This window comes from Trachemys scripta, chromosome 8, assembly GCF_013100865.1.
Source record: "Trachemys scripta elegans isolate TJP31775 chromosome 8, CAS_Tse_1.0, whole genome shotgun sequence".
Classification (NCBI taxonomy): Eukaryota; Metazoa; Chordata; order Testudines; family Emydidae; genus Trachemys; species Trachemys scripta.
This window is the reverse complement of record NC_048305.1, coordinates 66,405,620-66,423,643: the sequence shown is the minus strand read 5'-3', so window position 1 is coordinate 66,423,643 and position 18,024 is coordinate 66,405,620. Positions and strand designations below refer to the sequence as shown.

General features: G+C 39.4%; 1 protein-coding gene and 1 non-coding gene across 2 annotated transcripts in view; both read left to right on the top strand.

Annotated features, from left to right (window-relative positions):
- The window catches only part of KIF14 (kinesin family member 14), a 90,750-nt gene that overhangs the window by 53,610 nt on the left and 19,116 nt on the right, over window positions 1-18,024 (top strand). The window contains exons 21-26 of the mRNA XM_034780050.1: window positions 7,729-7,829; window positions 14,216-14,310; window positions 15,195-15,419; window positions 15,560-15,741; window positions 16,395-16,553; window positions 17,570-17,692. Of these exons, the coding sequence (XP_034635941.1) occupies window positions 7,729-7,829; window positions 14,216-14,310; window positions 15,195-15,419; window positions 15,560-15,741; window positions 16,395-16,553; window positions 17,570-17,692 (885 nt within the window). The remainder of the gene's footprint in view (window positions 1-7,728; window positions 7,830-14,215; window positions 14,311-15,194; window positions 15,420-15,559; window positions 15,742-16,394; window positions 16,554-17,569; window positions 17,693-18,024) is intronic.
- On the top strand, window positions 2,704-2,839 carry LOC117882312. The gene has a single exon (XR_004646972.1). It is a non-coding gene; the product is annotated as a U4 spliceosomal RNA (small nuclear RNA).

Genomic DNA, 18,024 nt, shown 5'->3' with positions numbered 1-18,024 from the left:
CTTGGAAGATGCAGGGACCTTTGGTCTTAAAAAGTGAAACATCAGACTCATAAATTTGGGGGAAGTGCAGTGGTCCATTTATGAAATTTCTTAAAAACATGATTCAAAAAATCCTTCTGAGACTGTATTTTAATGCTGAGATCCCAATAGCCTTACTATAGAAATAGAAAGTAAAACAAAGACGTTCTTGATCCAGGTCAATTAGAGCGGTGGTTGTCAATGTTTCCAGACTACTGTACCTCCTTCAGGAGGCTGATTTGTCTTGAGTACCCCTCACTTAAAAACTACTTGCTTACAAAATCAGACATAAAAATACAAGTATTACAGCACAGTATTACTGAAAAGTTGCTTATTTTCTCATTTTTACCATATAAATTATCAAATAAATCACGACTCACAGATTGAGAAACACTGGTATAGTATATAGAGCAGTATTAACAAGTCACTGTCTGTATGAAATTTTAGTTTGTATTGACTTCACTGGTGCATTTTATGTAGCATGTTGTAAAACTAGGCAACTATCTAAATGAGTTGATATACCCCCTGGAAGACCTTTGCATACCCCTGGTTCAGAACCACTGAATTAGAGAAATTTTGCATCATGACATAGATCTATTGAAGTAAATGGACTTATGCCAATTTACACAAGCCAAAGATCTGGCCCTATTTCTTTAACATTTTAGGTGGAATAATTTGTTTTAATTTGTAATATTTATAATCTTGCTATAAAGGAACCAAATTTAAGTTTTAGGTACTTCTCAGTCACATCCTTTCCTCAGACCTCATCTCCCACACAGGCAAGCTTACTCAGTTTCTCCATCTGCAGACGGAGATAACAATACATGCATCACAAGAGTGTAGTAAGGCATAGTTGTGAACCCCTTATTCACACTGGTGAGCGGGTACTTATGGGAGTAATTGGTTCACAATCTGGCCCTTAATGGTTGTAAGTTACTTTAATTTCCTCATGTGAAAGGTGCTGCAGAAATGGAAAGTATTATTTATTTCAATAGCAGCTAAATTAATTTACATTATTCATGTGAAAATATTTAAGTTATAGATATTTTTCTCAGAATCCCCAATTATAAGTGTGTGGGAGGGGAGGATTCCAGTCCAAAAACGTGTGGCTCCTTTTAAATCTCAGCTTTTATACTTTGTTACATGAGATCAGTCGTACATGTAAAAAGACACATGAACATGGTTTGTTGCATCAGTGAAAAGTTAAAGATCAAATACTTTTTTCATATCCGCTCTCTCATACTGATTTCAGCTCTGAGCATCTAATCAAATGCTAAGTACCTGTGCCTACGATGATTAGTTTGGTAAGGCCTTCTATATCAAAGTTACACACATTTTTACACAATATCAGGCAAACCAGCTTGGATCTCTCACTATTCATGTCTCTGTACTAATTGTGCTCTGCATCATTTCACAAAAAAGTTATTAACTGAGCTTGAAATTTGTCATTATACTGAGATTTCTAAAAATACCCTTCTAGAAAAACGTCCATTTGGCTTGCCAGTAAAGAAAAGGACTTGTATAGCTTGTTTGTTTGAACTTCGAGGCCCCTACAGTCCTTGAAATGACACTCCCTTGGTTAGTGTTGTGCCCCATTTCTCACAGTACTCATGATGGGTTGGATTGTCACAGCCCAGCTCAGCCACACAAGGGAGTAAATATTATCTTTTCCAAGTAAACCCTGCTGATATGGGGATGCCCCTTTAAAGGAAGGCCCCGGGACAGGTATGGACAGAGTCCCTCCAGTGGAGGGAGAGGTGAGTGTCAGAGGTAGGGTTACCATATGTCTGGATTTTCCCAGACATATCCGGCTTTTTGGTCCTCAAATCCCCGTCCGGGAGGAATTTCCAAAAAGCCGAACATGTCCGGTGAAAATAGGGAGGCATGATAAGGGGACCGCCTCCTCCCTGGGCTCCAACTTTCGCAGCTCCCGCCGCTCTCCACCGCAGTGGGGGCCGAAGCAACCTCCCCAGCGCAGCAGCAGCCGTGGGGCGGGAGGGAGGAGGGGGAATGTGGGGTGCTCAGGGGAGGGGGCGGAGTTGGGGCCGGGGGCGGGGAAGGGGAGGAGTTGGGGCGGGGCCGAGGCCCTGTGGAGTGTCCTCTTTTTGCATTATTGAAATATGGTAAGCCTAGAATAGACGGTGTTAATGTTAATGCTTTGTACATAAGAGGAGCATGTGCAAAGGAAGAGGGGGAGGGGGCAGGAAAAAAGAAGAAAGGTATCTGTATTTGACTCCACAGTTGTACATATTAAAAAAAACTTTTAGAATTTGAAATTTCATGAAGGCAGACAACACCTTCACAATTATATTGCCCTTTTTATTTAGTCTTGTCTGTATCCAACTTCTTTTCCCATTGCATATCAAAGTTAAAATGGTCGGCCTTGGTCTGTGGGGGAGGAAAATGTGTCAGAGTAAATAAACCCATCTTTGTACAATTGTTTATAAACATACAAGCACAGTGCAAATTGCCCATGTTCTAGGTCAATATGTCCTAAAGAGCACCATGGATTTATACATTGTGTAAAGTTTTAGAATGGGTAGCTTAGAAAGTTTAGTAAAAAAAAATCCACCCAACCTGCTGGGCCTCTTCAGGTTCTTTCCATTTTTAGGAGGGCAACAAAAGGGGCACAGAGTGTGGTGTTTCTGCTGCATTCCAGTTCATTTCAGGAACTTTGCAGAGTGTAGTATTGTGCAGTGGCAGTATCATAGCCAATGAGGTTAATCTGAGGTGTGATTATTGCTAGTTGAATCTTTTCTTCAGCGTGTGCAGTAGGTAAGGGTGTAATCTAATTGCATACTAAGACAAACATAGTAGATGGTATTCAGAGGTGAGAGCTGGCTGCAGTGCAGGAAGGGTCCAAAGCTATCAAGTGGGACCATAAAACAGTTTGTCTTAGTTTATACATGCTTCAGTGTGTGATGCTCTGGATATATGCACACTTGTTCTTTTTTCTTTCAGCATTTATTTTGTGCACAGCCTCATGCATTGTTGACAAATTAGTAGAAAACAATGTGCTATGTCAAGTTTATAATCAAATATTTTGATTTTTGCTGTTTCTAAATGAAATTTCTTCAAACATTTCAAAAACACTAATTCTGATGGAGCATTCAGGCCAGGTCTACACTACAAAGCTTTGCTGACTCAGCATACAGCCACTACGGTTAGTATATCTCTTGTGTATGTGCATACTTGGTTCCTTGTGTCAGTACTGTGTGTACTCACCAGGAGTGTTTGTGTCAATGTGCAGTGCACTATAGGGAGGTATCCCAAAGTGCAACACTCAGTGTGCTCTCTTTGGGTAGTTTTGGCAAAGCAAGGTGGGGCAGAAACAGCTAGTGCAGAAGTGACTGAGAGCAAAGGGTCAACTTCCTATAATGCAGTGTACTCCATCCCATAATATCTATATCCCATAATTTTTATTGCCCATTTTCAATTTCCATGAACGTGTGTGAGACTTGTCGCTGTCTGTCATCTCTGAGCGAGCATGGGGCTTGCACAGCTCTGCACTGTTGTCCTGGGTGTTGAAAGCACAGGATGCACGATTCTCCAGTATTTGCAGAGCTGCAAAGAAGAACCGTGGGGATGATTTCCTGGCAGTCACTTTGGTGTGGGACATAGCATGAACCAATTCAAGGTTGTTGGTAGCATTCACAGAACCACTGCTAATGGTGGAGTGCCACTACTGGGACCAAGAAATGAGCACTGAGTGGTGGAATTGTTTCATAATGCAGATTTGGGATGATGAGCAGTGGCTGCAGAACTTTTGGATGTACAAGGCCACATTCCTGGATCTGTGTGCTGAGCTCACCCAAGCCATCCAGTGCAGGGGCACCAAACTGAGAGCTGAACTGACAGTGGAGAAGCAAGTGGTGATCGCACTGTGGAAATTTGCAATGCTGGATTGCTACTAGTCAGTAGGAAAATCGACTGTGGAGGGCCATTGTCATGCAAAAGTGCAGGGCCATTAATCATTTCCTGCTGTGTAGGACTGTGATTCTCTGCTATGTGCAGGATATAGTGGATGGCTTTTCAGTTAAGGGGTTCCCAAACTGCGGTGGAGCAATAGACAGCATGCACATTCCTGCTTTGGCCCTAGTTCACCTTACTACAGAGTACATCAACATAAAGGGTAACTACTTCTTTTAGTGCTTGCTTATGTCCATTCCATATTAGGTGTGTGTGCTTGCCATATGCCTGAAGTTTTTCTTAGCATTATCTGCGGCGGACCGGCTCTGGCACCCTCTGGAGTGGCGCCCGCATGGCGCAGTATAAGGGGGGTGCCACTGACTCCCCCCCGCCACCTATTATAGAATGGGTCTAAGCAACACATCTCAAAGAACACCAGTTATGGAAAAGGTAACTGTCTTTTTTCCACGCTTATGCAAGTGTTGGTGGATCACTGGGGATGCATCAATGTTGGCTGGTCAGGGAAGGTGCATGACACTTTAAGAACACAGGACTGTTCAGAAAGCTACAAGTATGGACCGTCCTTCCCAACTGGCAGATTACCATTGACAATATTAAATTTAAATTAATGGAGATATCCCATATCCTAGAACTGGAAGGGACCTTGAAAGATCATCGAGTCCAGCCCCCTGCCTTCACTAGCAGGACCAAATACTGATTTTGCCCCAGATCCCTAAGTGGCCCCCTCAAGGATTGAACTCACAACCCTGGGTTTAGCAGGCCATTGCTCAAACCACTGAGCTATCCCTCCCCCATTGAAATGCTAGAAGCTGTACACCAGTAATCTTGACAGCACCAAGGAAAGAGTCAACTACAGCAGTGCAGAATGACAGTTGAATGTGCTTTTGGTAGATTGAAAGGGCGCTGGGATTGTCAACTCACCAGATTGGATGTCAGTGCAAAAAATATCCCAATGGTTATAGCTGCCTGTTGTCCTGCATAATAATTGTGAAGCAAAGTGGGAAAACTTGCTGCAGGGGTGGTGGTGAAGTGGCTGTCGTCTGAGTTTGAACAGCTAGACTCAAGGGCTTTCAGATGAGCTCAACGAGGAGCTATATGTCTTAGGGAGCTTTGAAAGAGCATTTTAACAGCAAGCCACAGCAATGTGCTGTCGTGTACTGTACTCAACTTGGCACTGCAGTTTGGAGGCCTGTTAGGAATTGTGTGGTGTTTGCTGTACTTCTGTGCATGTATCACTGTAACAAGTCCACTGCCCTGCCCCTCTTCCTGGGCCCGCTAGCTATCCCAATAAAGTGCAGAGAGGCCTCCAGTTATGCAGCACCCATGGCTTTATTTACACACACAGTTCTCCCACCACCAGTGTTGAGCTATATACAAGGCATGAAGGGTTAGTTCTCCCTTTTCTTACAGTCAGCCCGCAGCTAGGAGACTTGACCTTTCCCTGGCTGGCCTTTCTGCTGGCTCCCAGCCCTTATAACTGCTGGCTTGTCAGGCCCCCAGGTGGAGCCAATCTGCAGGCCAGGCATCAGGTCTGTTTCACCAGCCCCAATCTATTTCTCTTGATTGGAGCAGGCTGAGCAGGGGTAATTAGGTGCTTTTGCACCAGCACCCTGCTACAATCACCTGTTAATGTTGGTGTGCTTGATGTACACTTATTACGACTACTCTGACACTGATCCTATAGGTTGCGAGTGTATGAGACCACTACTTTCACTGCCAGCAGGCATTACACAACGTGTGTTAACTAATAAAGATGAACAACTTTCAAAACAAAGGAGTTTTATTCATTTACAAAAACAGCCTCATGTACATAAACAAACTGCTCCACATGGCCCCCCTAACTCTACAGGGGAATGAATAGCAGATAGCAGCTCTACCTCTTGTAGTACAAGTAAATTAATGCAAAATGGATAGCTGTGTCCTGCTGTTAGGGATGCCCTCACAGTAATGAGAAATTTATTTACATTCTTACCTGAGGTTCCTTCCCCTACGTCAGGTTTGCCTATGCTCAACTGCAGAGACTGGCTGAACTGCAGTGGAGTCAAAAACAGGTTCTGGCTTGCAACACAGCTGGACCCTCCTGGTCACCTGTCCCCATATGCCACCACCCCTTCCTTGTCGTTGTCATCATCCTCCTCACTGTTCATGGCAGGGGCCTGTGACTCAGGCTCCTCAGAGGTATCTAAGGTGGTGTGCTGGGTGGTGGTGGGGTTTAAGCAGGAGGTCTATGACTCGGCACCAGATGGATTGTTACCCTCCCTGGCCTTCTGATTGGCCTGCCACAATTCCTTGGCTTTCATATGACACTGCTGCTGGTCCTTGTCATACCCTCTTCTCTTGCATCCCCTTAACAGTCTGTTCATAGATGTTGACCCTTCTACAGCTGGTTCAGAGCTGTGCCTGCACAGTCCTTCTCCCCGCAGTCCCAGGAAATCAAATAGCTCCTCTCTACTCCAGGCAGGAGTGCATCTGGAGTGTGTAGCTGACATAGTCAGCTGGGAAGTTGCATACAACAAGGGAGAGCAGATAGAGGTATGCTCACCCAGCTGAACAACTAGGAAAAGGCATTTCAAAATACATGAGGGGTTTTAAAGGTGGGGGGCTTCTGGCATGCATGACCCCTGGAGTTAACAATTGTGACCAGAGCAGTCAGTGTCGGGCATTGTGGGGCAGCTGCTGGAGGACTTTTTGGGTCGACATGGGTAATTCCATGCTATACTTGAGTTGTGTTGATTTCTGCACATTGACCATAGCACAATGCTGCTCAGGGAGCTGGTGTTTCTATGTTAGTGTAATGGGGCACATACATCAGTGGAAGAGACATTTAAGTGTTGACACGTCAACCTAACTTTGAAGTGTAGAGCAGGCCTAACTCAGTGGCAAGCTTGGAATTTGAAAAAAACTATTTGTGCTACTAGAGCCCCAAAAATACCATCAGAAAATTTTCTCAGAAAAAATACTGGCTTTTCATGTTTGGAAAATGTTGTTCTGTAACTTTTATTAAACTTTCAAACAAAATTGCCCCTCAAATGGTGAAACCTGAAACCCTTTCATTTGAAAGGGTAATTTCTTCAGACACATGTAGGTTTCTGAAATCAGAAATTTAAGAAGAAAGCTCCAGAATTCTTCCTTCAGTATTATCTAGTTCAAATTTTGTAAATGGAAGTGTGGGGACGGAGTTGGGGGAAATTCTGTTTCTATGTATGTGTATCAAATAACAAAACTCTGTTTAGATATATTTATTGTTAGGAACTGCTTTGGTCTTGGCAATACTAGAGAACAGGTGCTATTACATATGGGAAAAATATGGCTAGAATGTATTTCTAAATGTTATAATAATGCAAGAAACTTTAGTGAAATCTAAATGCATTGAGTCTTTATGCTTCTGGCTTAGGGAGTGAACTGTAAAGTAGTTTTGTCCTTGGCTCTCCCAAATCCTGGATGCTGGATAACATTGTCTTTCCTAAACTTTTATCTTGTTTGTAAAGACTAGTGTGGACACTCCATAAAAGTTTGTAGCCTGGAACAAATCTGTGGAGACCTTTCTGCATTAGCATTTACAAATATGTTAAGTACTTCAAGTTAATTGCAATCAGTTTACATTAAACCTTTGTGTCTCAAGTTGACATAACCTTAAGCAAGCAAACAAACATTTATTTCAAAAGGCAAATGCTAATATTAAAGACCATCCTACTTTCTTTACAAATGAATTGTAAACTTTTATTATACCATTCCTCTCTTTAACATAGCTAAAAGAACTAGATTTTCTTCTCCTTTCAGAGTAACGGTAGTAACAAAGCTGATGATGTATTTTATGATCCTGCTGATGAGTGGGAACCTGACCTTACAACTACATCTGTTTCTTCCTTTTCCAAAAGGAGGTAAATAATTTATTATTCTAATTTTTTATATTTAAAAATTACATTTTCAGAAACTTGTTGATTGGTATAATTAAATGTCTGAATAAATCTGCATTATTGATTTTGTTTGCCTTATTATGGTGCTGACACTTACACGTTAAAAATTATTTCCCATTCAACTTGTGTATTTGCGAGGAGGGTGGAATTGCACGGATATAATCTTAGCAAGCTCTGAGGCTCTTTTGGACACATTATGCCAATAGTGATAAAATAAATATAATTTCATGTATTTTTGGAATGGCAGAAGTATGCTCTTCATGCATATTAATGACTTTCCTATTGTGAATGTGATGCACTTAGCAGTGACTTTTTTGTATCTTTTTAAAAAAAGTAACCTTAAAAAAAAAAAAAAAAATATGGATGACTCCCCATCTTGTTACTTTATGATGTACCTAGGAGGCCTGAAAGATGTGGGTTTTTTCTAATGCTTTTTTTCCTTATGTTTTCCCTTGGAGATATCAACAATGTTGAGTCTTGCATTACTTTTGCTGGAGGTCTATTTTAAGGCCTGTCTGCACTAAAGTTTTTACCTAATTGGTTGACAATTAGCTTAAGATACTTTGGGGAGTGTCCAGATTTTACCTTTACAAAGTAGCTATCAATTTAATTCCTGAGATTGAATGTTTGTCTAGAGGTGTGGTGGGTTTTTTTTTTTCTTTTTTTTTTTTTTTTTTTTAGAGGAACCAGTCACATGGACTTGACCATGTCTATACTAGGAGTGGTTTGCCATTATATCTATTAAATGTGCAAAAACAACTCCACCCCCAAACTTTAATGCAGAGTTAAGGTTGCCTGGTGATAACGCCCTACCAGAATATTGAGTTCAGCAAAGCTCAAACTTGTGAAAACCAGGAAATACAGAGTTACAGTAAATGTCTGTGCAGTCTTAAATCTGCCCCAATAAGCCCCTAACAGATACTCTCACTTGCCTTTGCTATGTATTGCACAGGCGCTCCCTATACTTTCATACTTAGCTTATTCCACAGAAAAAACTCCACATATACTAAATTTTACACCCGTTCAATCCCTTTCACAACCTTAGGCACGCTATACCACCAAACATTATCCTTTCACTTACCCTTCCTTAAAAATCACAGACCACGCTAATTTCTCACCTAACTGCTGACAATCCCCATGGCAAGAAGATCCCAGGCCCTGCTAGTGACTGCCTACATAGCGCAGTGATGAAATGAAGCATACTGGGTCTGACAAGGGACACAGGCACCCCTTTTTTTTCCCTTTCTTGCACCTCTTTCATGTGATTACACACACGGGTCAGGGAGAGGGGCTCACACCACCCCCAGAGGGCCGCAGTCTCCCAGGACACCTTGTATCACAATCACAGCTCTTCCAAGCTATTACAGCTTCCTCTGCCATTCAGTACAGTTATACTTAATACAGTGAATAAAGCTGGAGTACATACAGATAATTCCCAATGGCTATTGCCAGCTCTGAGGGGCAGAGTTAAGGTTGTGGGGGCATGAATTCGCACCTGAACTTTAACCCCCCCCCATTCCCCCCAGCCTCAGGCCACATTCATGTATCATGGAAAAAATAAAAAAGGGTACCTTTTAAAGGCAGACTTAGTGTATATAGGTACAATATATTTTTTATGACTTTTTGAGTGGGCATTGTAAAGCTATAATACCTTCAACATTGTGGACTATCAAGTAAGCAGTAAATCTAACTAAAGAGAATAGTTATCTTTCATGCACAGCAGTTACTTTATAATCCTAAATTAGGGCTGTCGATTAATCGCAGTTAACTCACGCAATTCACTCAAAAAATAAATCACTATTAAAAAAATTAATCGCACTGTTAAGCAATAGAATACCAATTGAAATTTATTCAATATTTTTGGATGTTTTTCTTCATTTTAAATGTATCTATTTCAATTACAACACGGAATACAAAGTGTACAGTGATCACTTTATTATTTTTATTAAATATTTGCACTGTAAAAATGATAAACGAAACTATTTTTTCAGTGTACCTCATACAGGTACTGTAGTGCAATCTCTTTATCATGAAAGTGGAACTTACAGATGTAGGGGGTTTTTGTTACATAACTGCACTCAAACATAACAATGTAAAACTTTAGAGCCTATAAGTCCATTCAGTCTTACTTCTTGTTCAGCCAATCACCAAGAGAAACCAGTTTGTTTACATTTGTGGGAGATAATGCTGCCCACTTCTTAGTTACAATGTCACCTGAAACTGAGAACATGCATTCGGAGGTACTCTTGTAGCTGGTATCGCAAGATATTTATGTGCCACATGCACTAAAGATTCATATGCCTCTTCATGCTTCGGCCATCGTTCCAGAGAACATGCTTCCATGCTGATGATGCTCATTTAAAAAAAATGCATTAATTAAATTAGTGACTGAACTCCTTGGGGAAGAATTGTATGTCTCCTGCTCTGTTTTACCAGCATTCTAACATATATTTCTTGCTATAGCAGTCTTGAATGATGACCCAGCACATCTTGTTTGTTTTAAGACCACTTTCACTGCAAGATAGTTACAGCAGTTGGCCCAAGATTTAAGAATCTGAAGTGTCTTCCAAAGTTTGAGGGATGAGGCATGGAGCATGCTTTCAGAAGTCTTAGAAGAGCAACACTTTGATACGGAAACTATAGAATCCAAACCACCATAAAAGAAAAGCAACCTTCTGCTGGTGGCATCTGACTCAGATGTTGAAAATGAACATGCATCGGTCCACGCTGCTTTGGATTGTTATTGAGCAGAACCCATCATCAGCATGGACGCTTGTCCTCTGGAATGGTGGTTAAAGCATCAAAGAACATATGAATCTTTAGCGCATCTGGCATGTAAATATCTTGCGATGCCGGCTACAAGAGTGCCATGCAAATGCCTGTTCTCACTTTCAGGTGACATTATAATTAAGAAGTGGGCAGCATTATCTCCTGTAAATGTAAACAAACTTGTTTTTCTTAGTGTTTGGCTGAACAAGAAGTAGGACTGAGTGAACTTGTAGGCTCTGAAGTTTTACATTGTTTTATTTTTTGAATGCAGGTTTTAACTCAACAGCATTCTGTGTTGTAATTGAAATCAATATATTTGAAAATATAGAAAACATCAAAAAAAGTAAATAAATTATATTCTATTATTGTTTAATAACGCAATTAATCATGATTCATTTTTTTAATTGTTTGATAGCCCTATCCTAAATCTTGAAACTGTGTGGGGGTTTTTTTTGGGAAAGGTGAAAAATACCAAAAATATGTTATGTTTTAAAACAATTTTTCCCCCCAAATGTTTTTAGCTATCGGAAGTACAAAATAGCGTCTGGTTCCGAAGGTTTTATTTACACTTCTATAATTTAAAAGCATCATATTTAAAAAAGTAAATTGCAGCTGAGCCAAGACCTTGTACATGAAGTTTTAGCCTTGTAACCGTGTTTACGACTGAATTGCAAACTCCTGCAAATAGTAGCTTATAATGGAAATGCTGACAGATCCTTAATTATGGCTTTGCTACTGGGCACAGATATGATACTGTTATTCTGCAGTAAAGCAGTTTAGTTCAGCTGATTGTAAATCTTTATATGCGTTGTTGACAGCCCAAAGTAAATTCTACCCTGGGGTTAAATAAAAGTTCTTTAAAAGGAATCTGACAGGCAGTTTCTTTATTTCTAGTCTAAATATTGGTTTAACAATAGAATAAAGTTGGAACGGCAACAGCTTTCCTGGTCTGTTGCTTGCTGGGCAGTAATTGAATGCTATTCCTGTGCAATGTCAGAGTCTCAGTTGTGTATTTAATCTGCCTATTTTAAACAATATCCTGTATAAAAGTGAATTGAAAGAAAAAGATTTTGAATTGTCAACACCTGAGTTCAAGGTTCTGTTTTTTTTCTGTAACACTTGGTGACATCACTAATGGTGAAGGAAATTGAATTCAATATGCTATGTAGGAGTTTGTGATGTTGCTGATTATAGCAGGGGGGAAAGAAAATACTGAACCTCATGGCATGGAGAGCGAGTAAGAATTCATTAAAAAATATGCGGATTTGGGTAATTAGCAGTTTCTGTTTTTGAAAAAGCATTCTGTGTCCTTTGATGCCACCCCTGACATGGAGTGTTAAGTTTGTTAAACGAGCAAATAGACACAGAGAAAAGCAAAGTTATTGTCACTTATTCCCTTAAAAAGGAAGGTGGGTGGCTGACTGAAGTTATTTTCTTCTGACAGGGTCCAAAAATCAGCCTCTTCTCTAAAGGGGCAGGCCCAGATTTCATGTTGCTAAGCCCTATGAACCAGGGAGGAAGAAGCAGTCCTTTGTTTTCTCCAAGCTTTAGAAAGGAAGGATAGTCCAAGGATTAGGACACTAGCCTAGTACTGGGGAGACCTGGGTTGAAGTCCCTGCTCTGCCACAGACCTCTTGTGTGACCTTGGGCAGGTCACAGTCTCTGTGCCTCAGTTCCCCATCTGTAAAATATGGATAATAGTACTACCCTACCTCACAGAAGTGTTGAGAGGATAAATACATTAAAGACTGTTAGATGCTCAGATAGTAAAGTAATGGGGGCCTTATAAGTTATTAAAATTGAGCCTCACTTAGTCTAGTTTCTGCTCAAACAAGAGAGATCAGTCCAGCTCAGTCAGCAGCTTCTACAGAGGAAGAGCTCGGAGTCTGACGACAATTCATCCAGGTATAGCTACTGGGCTTCGTTCTGTTGCAAATCCCCTTAAGTTGAGATTTTCAGGTACTGTCTATATCTCAAGTTGACTTAATTGAATTTGCCCCAATCTAAGGTCAGCTAAGATGACCGCCTCCAAGGTATGCAGGTGTTTCCTCATAAACTCTGATAACACTATGGTGTTAGTATATTTGATCTGTCTGGATAGCACCAGGAACCTCACGTAGCTAAGGGGGGGCATACTGCTGTTTATATGAATGTAAGGACACCTGCTATCAAGAAGTCTGACGCATCTGGAGCCACCTACATTGCTAAGCAGAATGTTTATGATGGGGGGAGTGTTTACTTAGTCAGCAGGGACTCTGACCAAATGAGCATGGTGCTTAGAGTTGCCCTCCCTTAGGGAGCCATGTGGTAGAGGGATAAGTAGAAGAACATGGCATTCCATTTGTGTCCATGCCCCTATGGTCCTAAATCTTTTCAGGGTATGCCAACTGTAGGTAAGAAGGTTGGAGGTTTTTTACTGCGTGTTAGCTAGCAGGTAGTCTAAGGTTTATCTTGCCCAGCAAATGGATGTGAAAATTGGCGCTAGGATTTTGCCACATGGTAGATACCATGTGTTAGCTAATATATGGTTTTTAAGGAAAACATTTTATTTATTTATTTATTTTTTTAGAGAAGACAAGATCTCCATGGTTAGTCTAGCCTCTTCCCTGGATGCCTGCTGAGGTACTATGTTCAGAACACAAGGTCTGTGCTCTGCAGGCACATAAAGAGAAGTTCTATTCCCATTTTCTGTGGCTGAGTCAAGATAGCCACCCTCTCCTAGAATTCTAGGATTGAGGGTGAGACTTGTAGATAGGGTGGTGTGTAGGGTAATGCAGGGGTTCTCAACCTTTTTCTTTCTGAGGCCCCCCCCCCCAACATGTGATTTTAAAAACTCCATGGCCCACCTGTGCCACAAGAACTTATTTTCTGCATATAAAAGCCAGGGCCAGCATTAAGGAGTAGCAAGCAGGGCAATTATCCGGGGGTCCACACGACAGGGAGCCTTGTGAAGCTAAGTTGCTCAGACTTCTGCTTCAGCCCTGTGTGGTGGGGCCCATGGCCCTGGGATTCAGCCCTGCACAGCAGGGCTTAGGCTTTCTGCCCTGGGCCCCAGTGAGTCCAACACTGGTCCTGCTTGACGGACACCCTGAAACCTGGTGGAGATCCACTGGGCTAATGCACTGTTCATTCATATTGGAAGGAACTGAACTTGGAGAAAGCAGGCTCTTGAGGAGGTAAATTCTGTTATTTTAATTGATCATCATTCCTGCTTATATAATCAAATTGAAGAGGGTCCAGTGTAATAAGAGTGAGTCACACAGGAGTTCTAGTTGGAGAGTAGGGGCAGATAGTCAGCTCAGTTAAATTGTCATAATTCCATTGACTCAAATGGCAGTATGACACTTTACATTAACTGAGGATCAACCCTGATCTTTATTTCCTGGCTCATATGTAAGGGGACAGTGATGACTGGTACACCTTATAGTCTGTGCTGTTTTGATCCGGTCACTGAAAGATAAATGGGATTCTCACTGATCTTTCTGAGGGCAAATGTCTGCAATTTTTCACTGACCTTCTGGAATAAATCTAAATAAAGACCTGTCTCTCTTGTGTTTCCCCTCCATGCCCTCATATTCTAGGAGCAGAAGTTTCATGAGGAACAGGAGAATTTCTGGATGTTTGTCTGATATAAAATTGCAGCCAATCCAGACTCTACACACATCGCACTTATCAGGTGCTCTTTTTTTTGTATGGCAGATTACCTTTTATTTCATACTGAGAAGCTGGAAACGTATAGCTTATTATTATTAATAGTAATTTATGCCTGTGTAATAATTTGATAATTGATTGTAAAGAAAATGAGAAGCCTGACATTTTACAAGTAAAATATTCATATTTGTAGTGGGTGTTCCTGTGCCCGCCTGTAGACCTTACAGCATTTCTTTGCCTAAATCTTTGTCTCATCCTTCTTGAGGGTAAAACCCTCGTGAGCAAGGCTCCTGCCTATCATGCTGAGAGTTTTGGCTGGAAACTCGCTACACTTAGCCATTGAAGGTTAACTAGGATGATGCTGTCACCTAGCGCCTAGTGTTGGCTGTACCAGAGACTATTAATTCCAGTACAGTCACTGAGTGAGTCTTTGCTTGAGATGTTGCTAGTTACTCAACTTCTCTGACATTGTCTCTGGTTTGTTGGTTACAAATTTCAGACATTAAAATTGTAAAACATATGTTTTTCAGATATAAGTTACCTGAGTCTCCCAAGTATTTATACTTGTATGTATTCACTCATTTTAGATCAGCTGTGCTTTTCTTTTATCATAGCTACTGATAAGTAGCTATAAGAATAGGTTTGTGATAGCGTATATTACTATCTATTTCACTTTAAAATACGCTTATTTTCTTTCCATGCTTTTTTCGTTTAATAGAAACTTTTATGGGATTAAATTTTCTCAACAGAAGTATGTCTAATTTATTTTTCATAATTATTTTCATCCTTCAGGTTAGATAGTAGAGAGAAGGAACCAACATGAAACTATCATAAGAGGATACATTTGTCTAACAAACCCACTACTTTTGTAAGGAACTTTTAATTCATGTTGTTCTTCTATTAATACAGGTTCAGTCAATAAATCCAGCAGCATATGTTCAAGTTCTTCTGAATCATTTCTACCTGGAATTTGCAAAGAATTAATTGGTTCAGCTTTGGATTTACTAGGACAGAATCATGAAGAAGAAATGAATATAGCAGATAGTCTCCTAACTAATTTGCTTACTATTTATACTGGAGTAACTGGCATTTCAAATGCCTATGAACAACAAGATGAAGAAAGTCAAGATAATTGTAAGCTTAATTCTTACTAACATAAACAAAATATTCTACACTGATATTTTGTCATGTCTTACACATAAGTATAAATGTTCTTGCTTTCATTTGCAGACCTGAGATTCTGATTAATCTTCTTTTTTTTTTTTTTTTTGTAGTTTTCTTTCTTGATCGTGCTACTCAGTCCTGCAGCATCAGAATTACCTCTGCTTTTGAACAACTTGTGGTTCTAACTGAGCATTGGCTTAATAGTTTCCAAAAGTGCACTGATTCCCTAAAAATTGATGAATTGAGACAGGGTGTAAAAAACTTGGGAGGTTATTTACAATTACTGTTGCAGGTAAATTATATCCACTATATTTTCATATAAATAATTGAAAGAAAAATAATTAAAACTATATATAGAGCTGTGTAATGTATATACTCTTATTATATTATTGGCCATAGACTTTGTAACAACAATCTGGCACACAATGCATATAATCACAAGGTGACTTGGTAAAAGATATGATAAAGATGCCTACAGCCAGTTTTAAATTAATCATCTTCTCCATGAATGCTTTGCTGGATGAATAAGTATACAGCACTTTCCACAAGTATGCTCGCTTATTATTCTTTTCTTTTAAATGATTGTCTGTTTAGCTATTTTTTAATTTGATAGACTTGTCATTGTCTGTTCAGTGCCATTCTATATAAAGTTATGGATTATGGGTTTTTTAAACCCATTTATTATTTCTTCTATTCTATTCTAACATGTATTTGCAGTCATGATTTTTAATCCTGCAGTGTAATTGTAATAACTTTTCTGTATGTGGTCGCGAGGTTCATTCCATTTTTATTTGAGACAATGACTGAGCCACTTAGTAGTAATATAAGGATATGATATTGTTAATGCTTCAGGATAGTTTAAACACTGTTTTCAATTGCACATATAAAACATTGACACTTTTATTGCAGAAGTTTTCTAACTAAATTATTATTTTCATTTCTCAGGGTTGTTGTTCAGATATATCCTCAATGGTAACAGAAGCACACAACAAAATAATCCAAATAGTGAAACAAGCAGGAAAACATGTAGGACACTTGACAGCACTTATAGGATCTGACCTACACCTTTCTGAAGAGATCAAAGAAGATGCAACCATCTCACAGGTAAAAAACAAAATTTTGTTGGATACAACACCTTTCAAGATTAATATCAGAATTTTTTATGGACTGTGACTACTCCACTGGATCAAAATAAAGGTCGCTTCTGAATACTATAGAAAGTATATTCTTCACAGTAGTAGTGTGAAGGCAAGATTTAAAATAATTTAAATGTCTACACTCAGATTTTCATAGTTGCACATTTAGTACACTAACACAGTGTATTGTCACATAAATGTAATATCTATAGCATAAAATTTGGTCTTACATAGCACCTTTGGAATGCAACAGAGCATTTTTTAAAGTTAATGACTTAAACCCTGTTTATAACCCTAAATCATTTAAGTGTACTGATATAGTTAAAATGGAACAACCTCCCTAGTGTGGCTGAAATTATACTGATATAAGGCATCTTTATATTTGTATAACTTATTGCCATATGGGACGAGGAATAAACTGTCCCAGTATAAGGCACCTTTATATTGATACAACCCTAATGTGGATAATTATAACTATAGTGGTAAAAATCTTACCTCTAATGAAAATAGATGTACTAATACAAAATGTGTGCATAGACCAGGCCTCAATGCAGTGATATAGCAGCTTTTATGTGTTCACACTGAGTCCTGGATATTAAAAATTGTTTTACCATGGGAAGGATAAAACAGGTCAATAGATCTAAGTTTAAAAAAAAAAAAAAATCCTGTGCTGACAGCCTGTATGCAGAGTTTGAAATTAAAATAATTTGTTTTGTGTGTGTTTTTTGCCACTAATATTCTCATTGTAAAAGTCTGTTCAAAAAAGAATTCTCAGAAATCTGAATAAGAGCTGAAGATGCAGATTTCTCAAAGGAAAAGCATTATCAGAACCCTATTGACAACATTAGGTCTAAGTTGGGCATAAGAGTTGGTCTGTCTGTGTTGGTCAATTTGCCTAATATAACAAAATGTTACAAATACATTGATGCAAATGTCCGTTTTTTAAACCATTTATTGAATATTAAATATTTTGAATATTTTTAGGAAGATTTTATACTTGCCATTTATGATGGAGTAGGCTCAGGACTCAAGAGTCTCATGGATTCTGTACAGAAAAAAACAAGAGAGATGCAAAAAGAACTTTTGAAACAGTATCCACAAAATGAGGTGAGAGAGAAAGTTTGTGGCTTGAAGGTCACAGTTTTTAGTGACAGCATAAAAGTATTAGCAGATATAACACATATGGGTTGGAAACTTATACCTTGATTTGTGAAATCCTGGCGTTCATACAATAATAGTGTAGACTGTATATGCATCTGTATTTATTATAGATAAAATCTCTGCAAGGTGTATCTTTGTTACTATAATTGGACCCTTTAAAGATACAATATCAACTTAAAATCTTGTCTGAAAATGTTTTGCCTACTATTATTATGAACAAAACTTAAAATTACTGTTAACTTGACACAACGGAGGGGAAAAAATATTGACGTAATCCT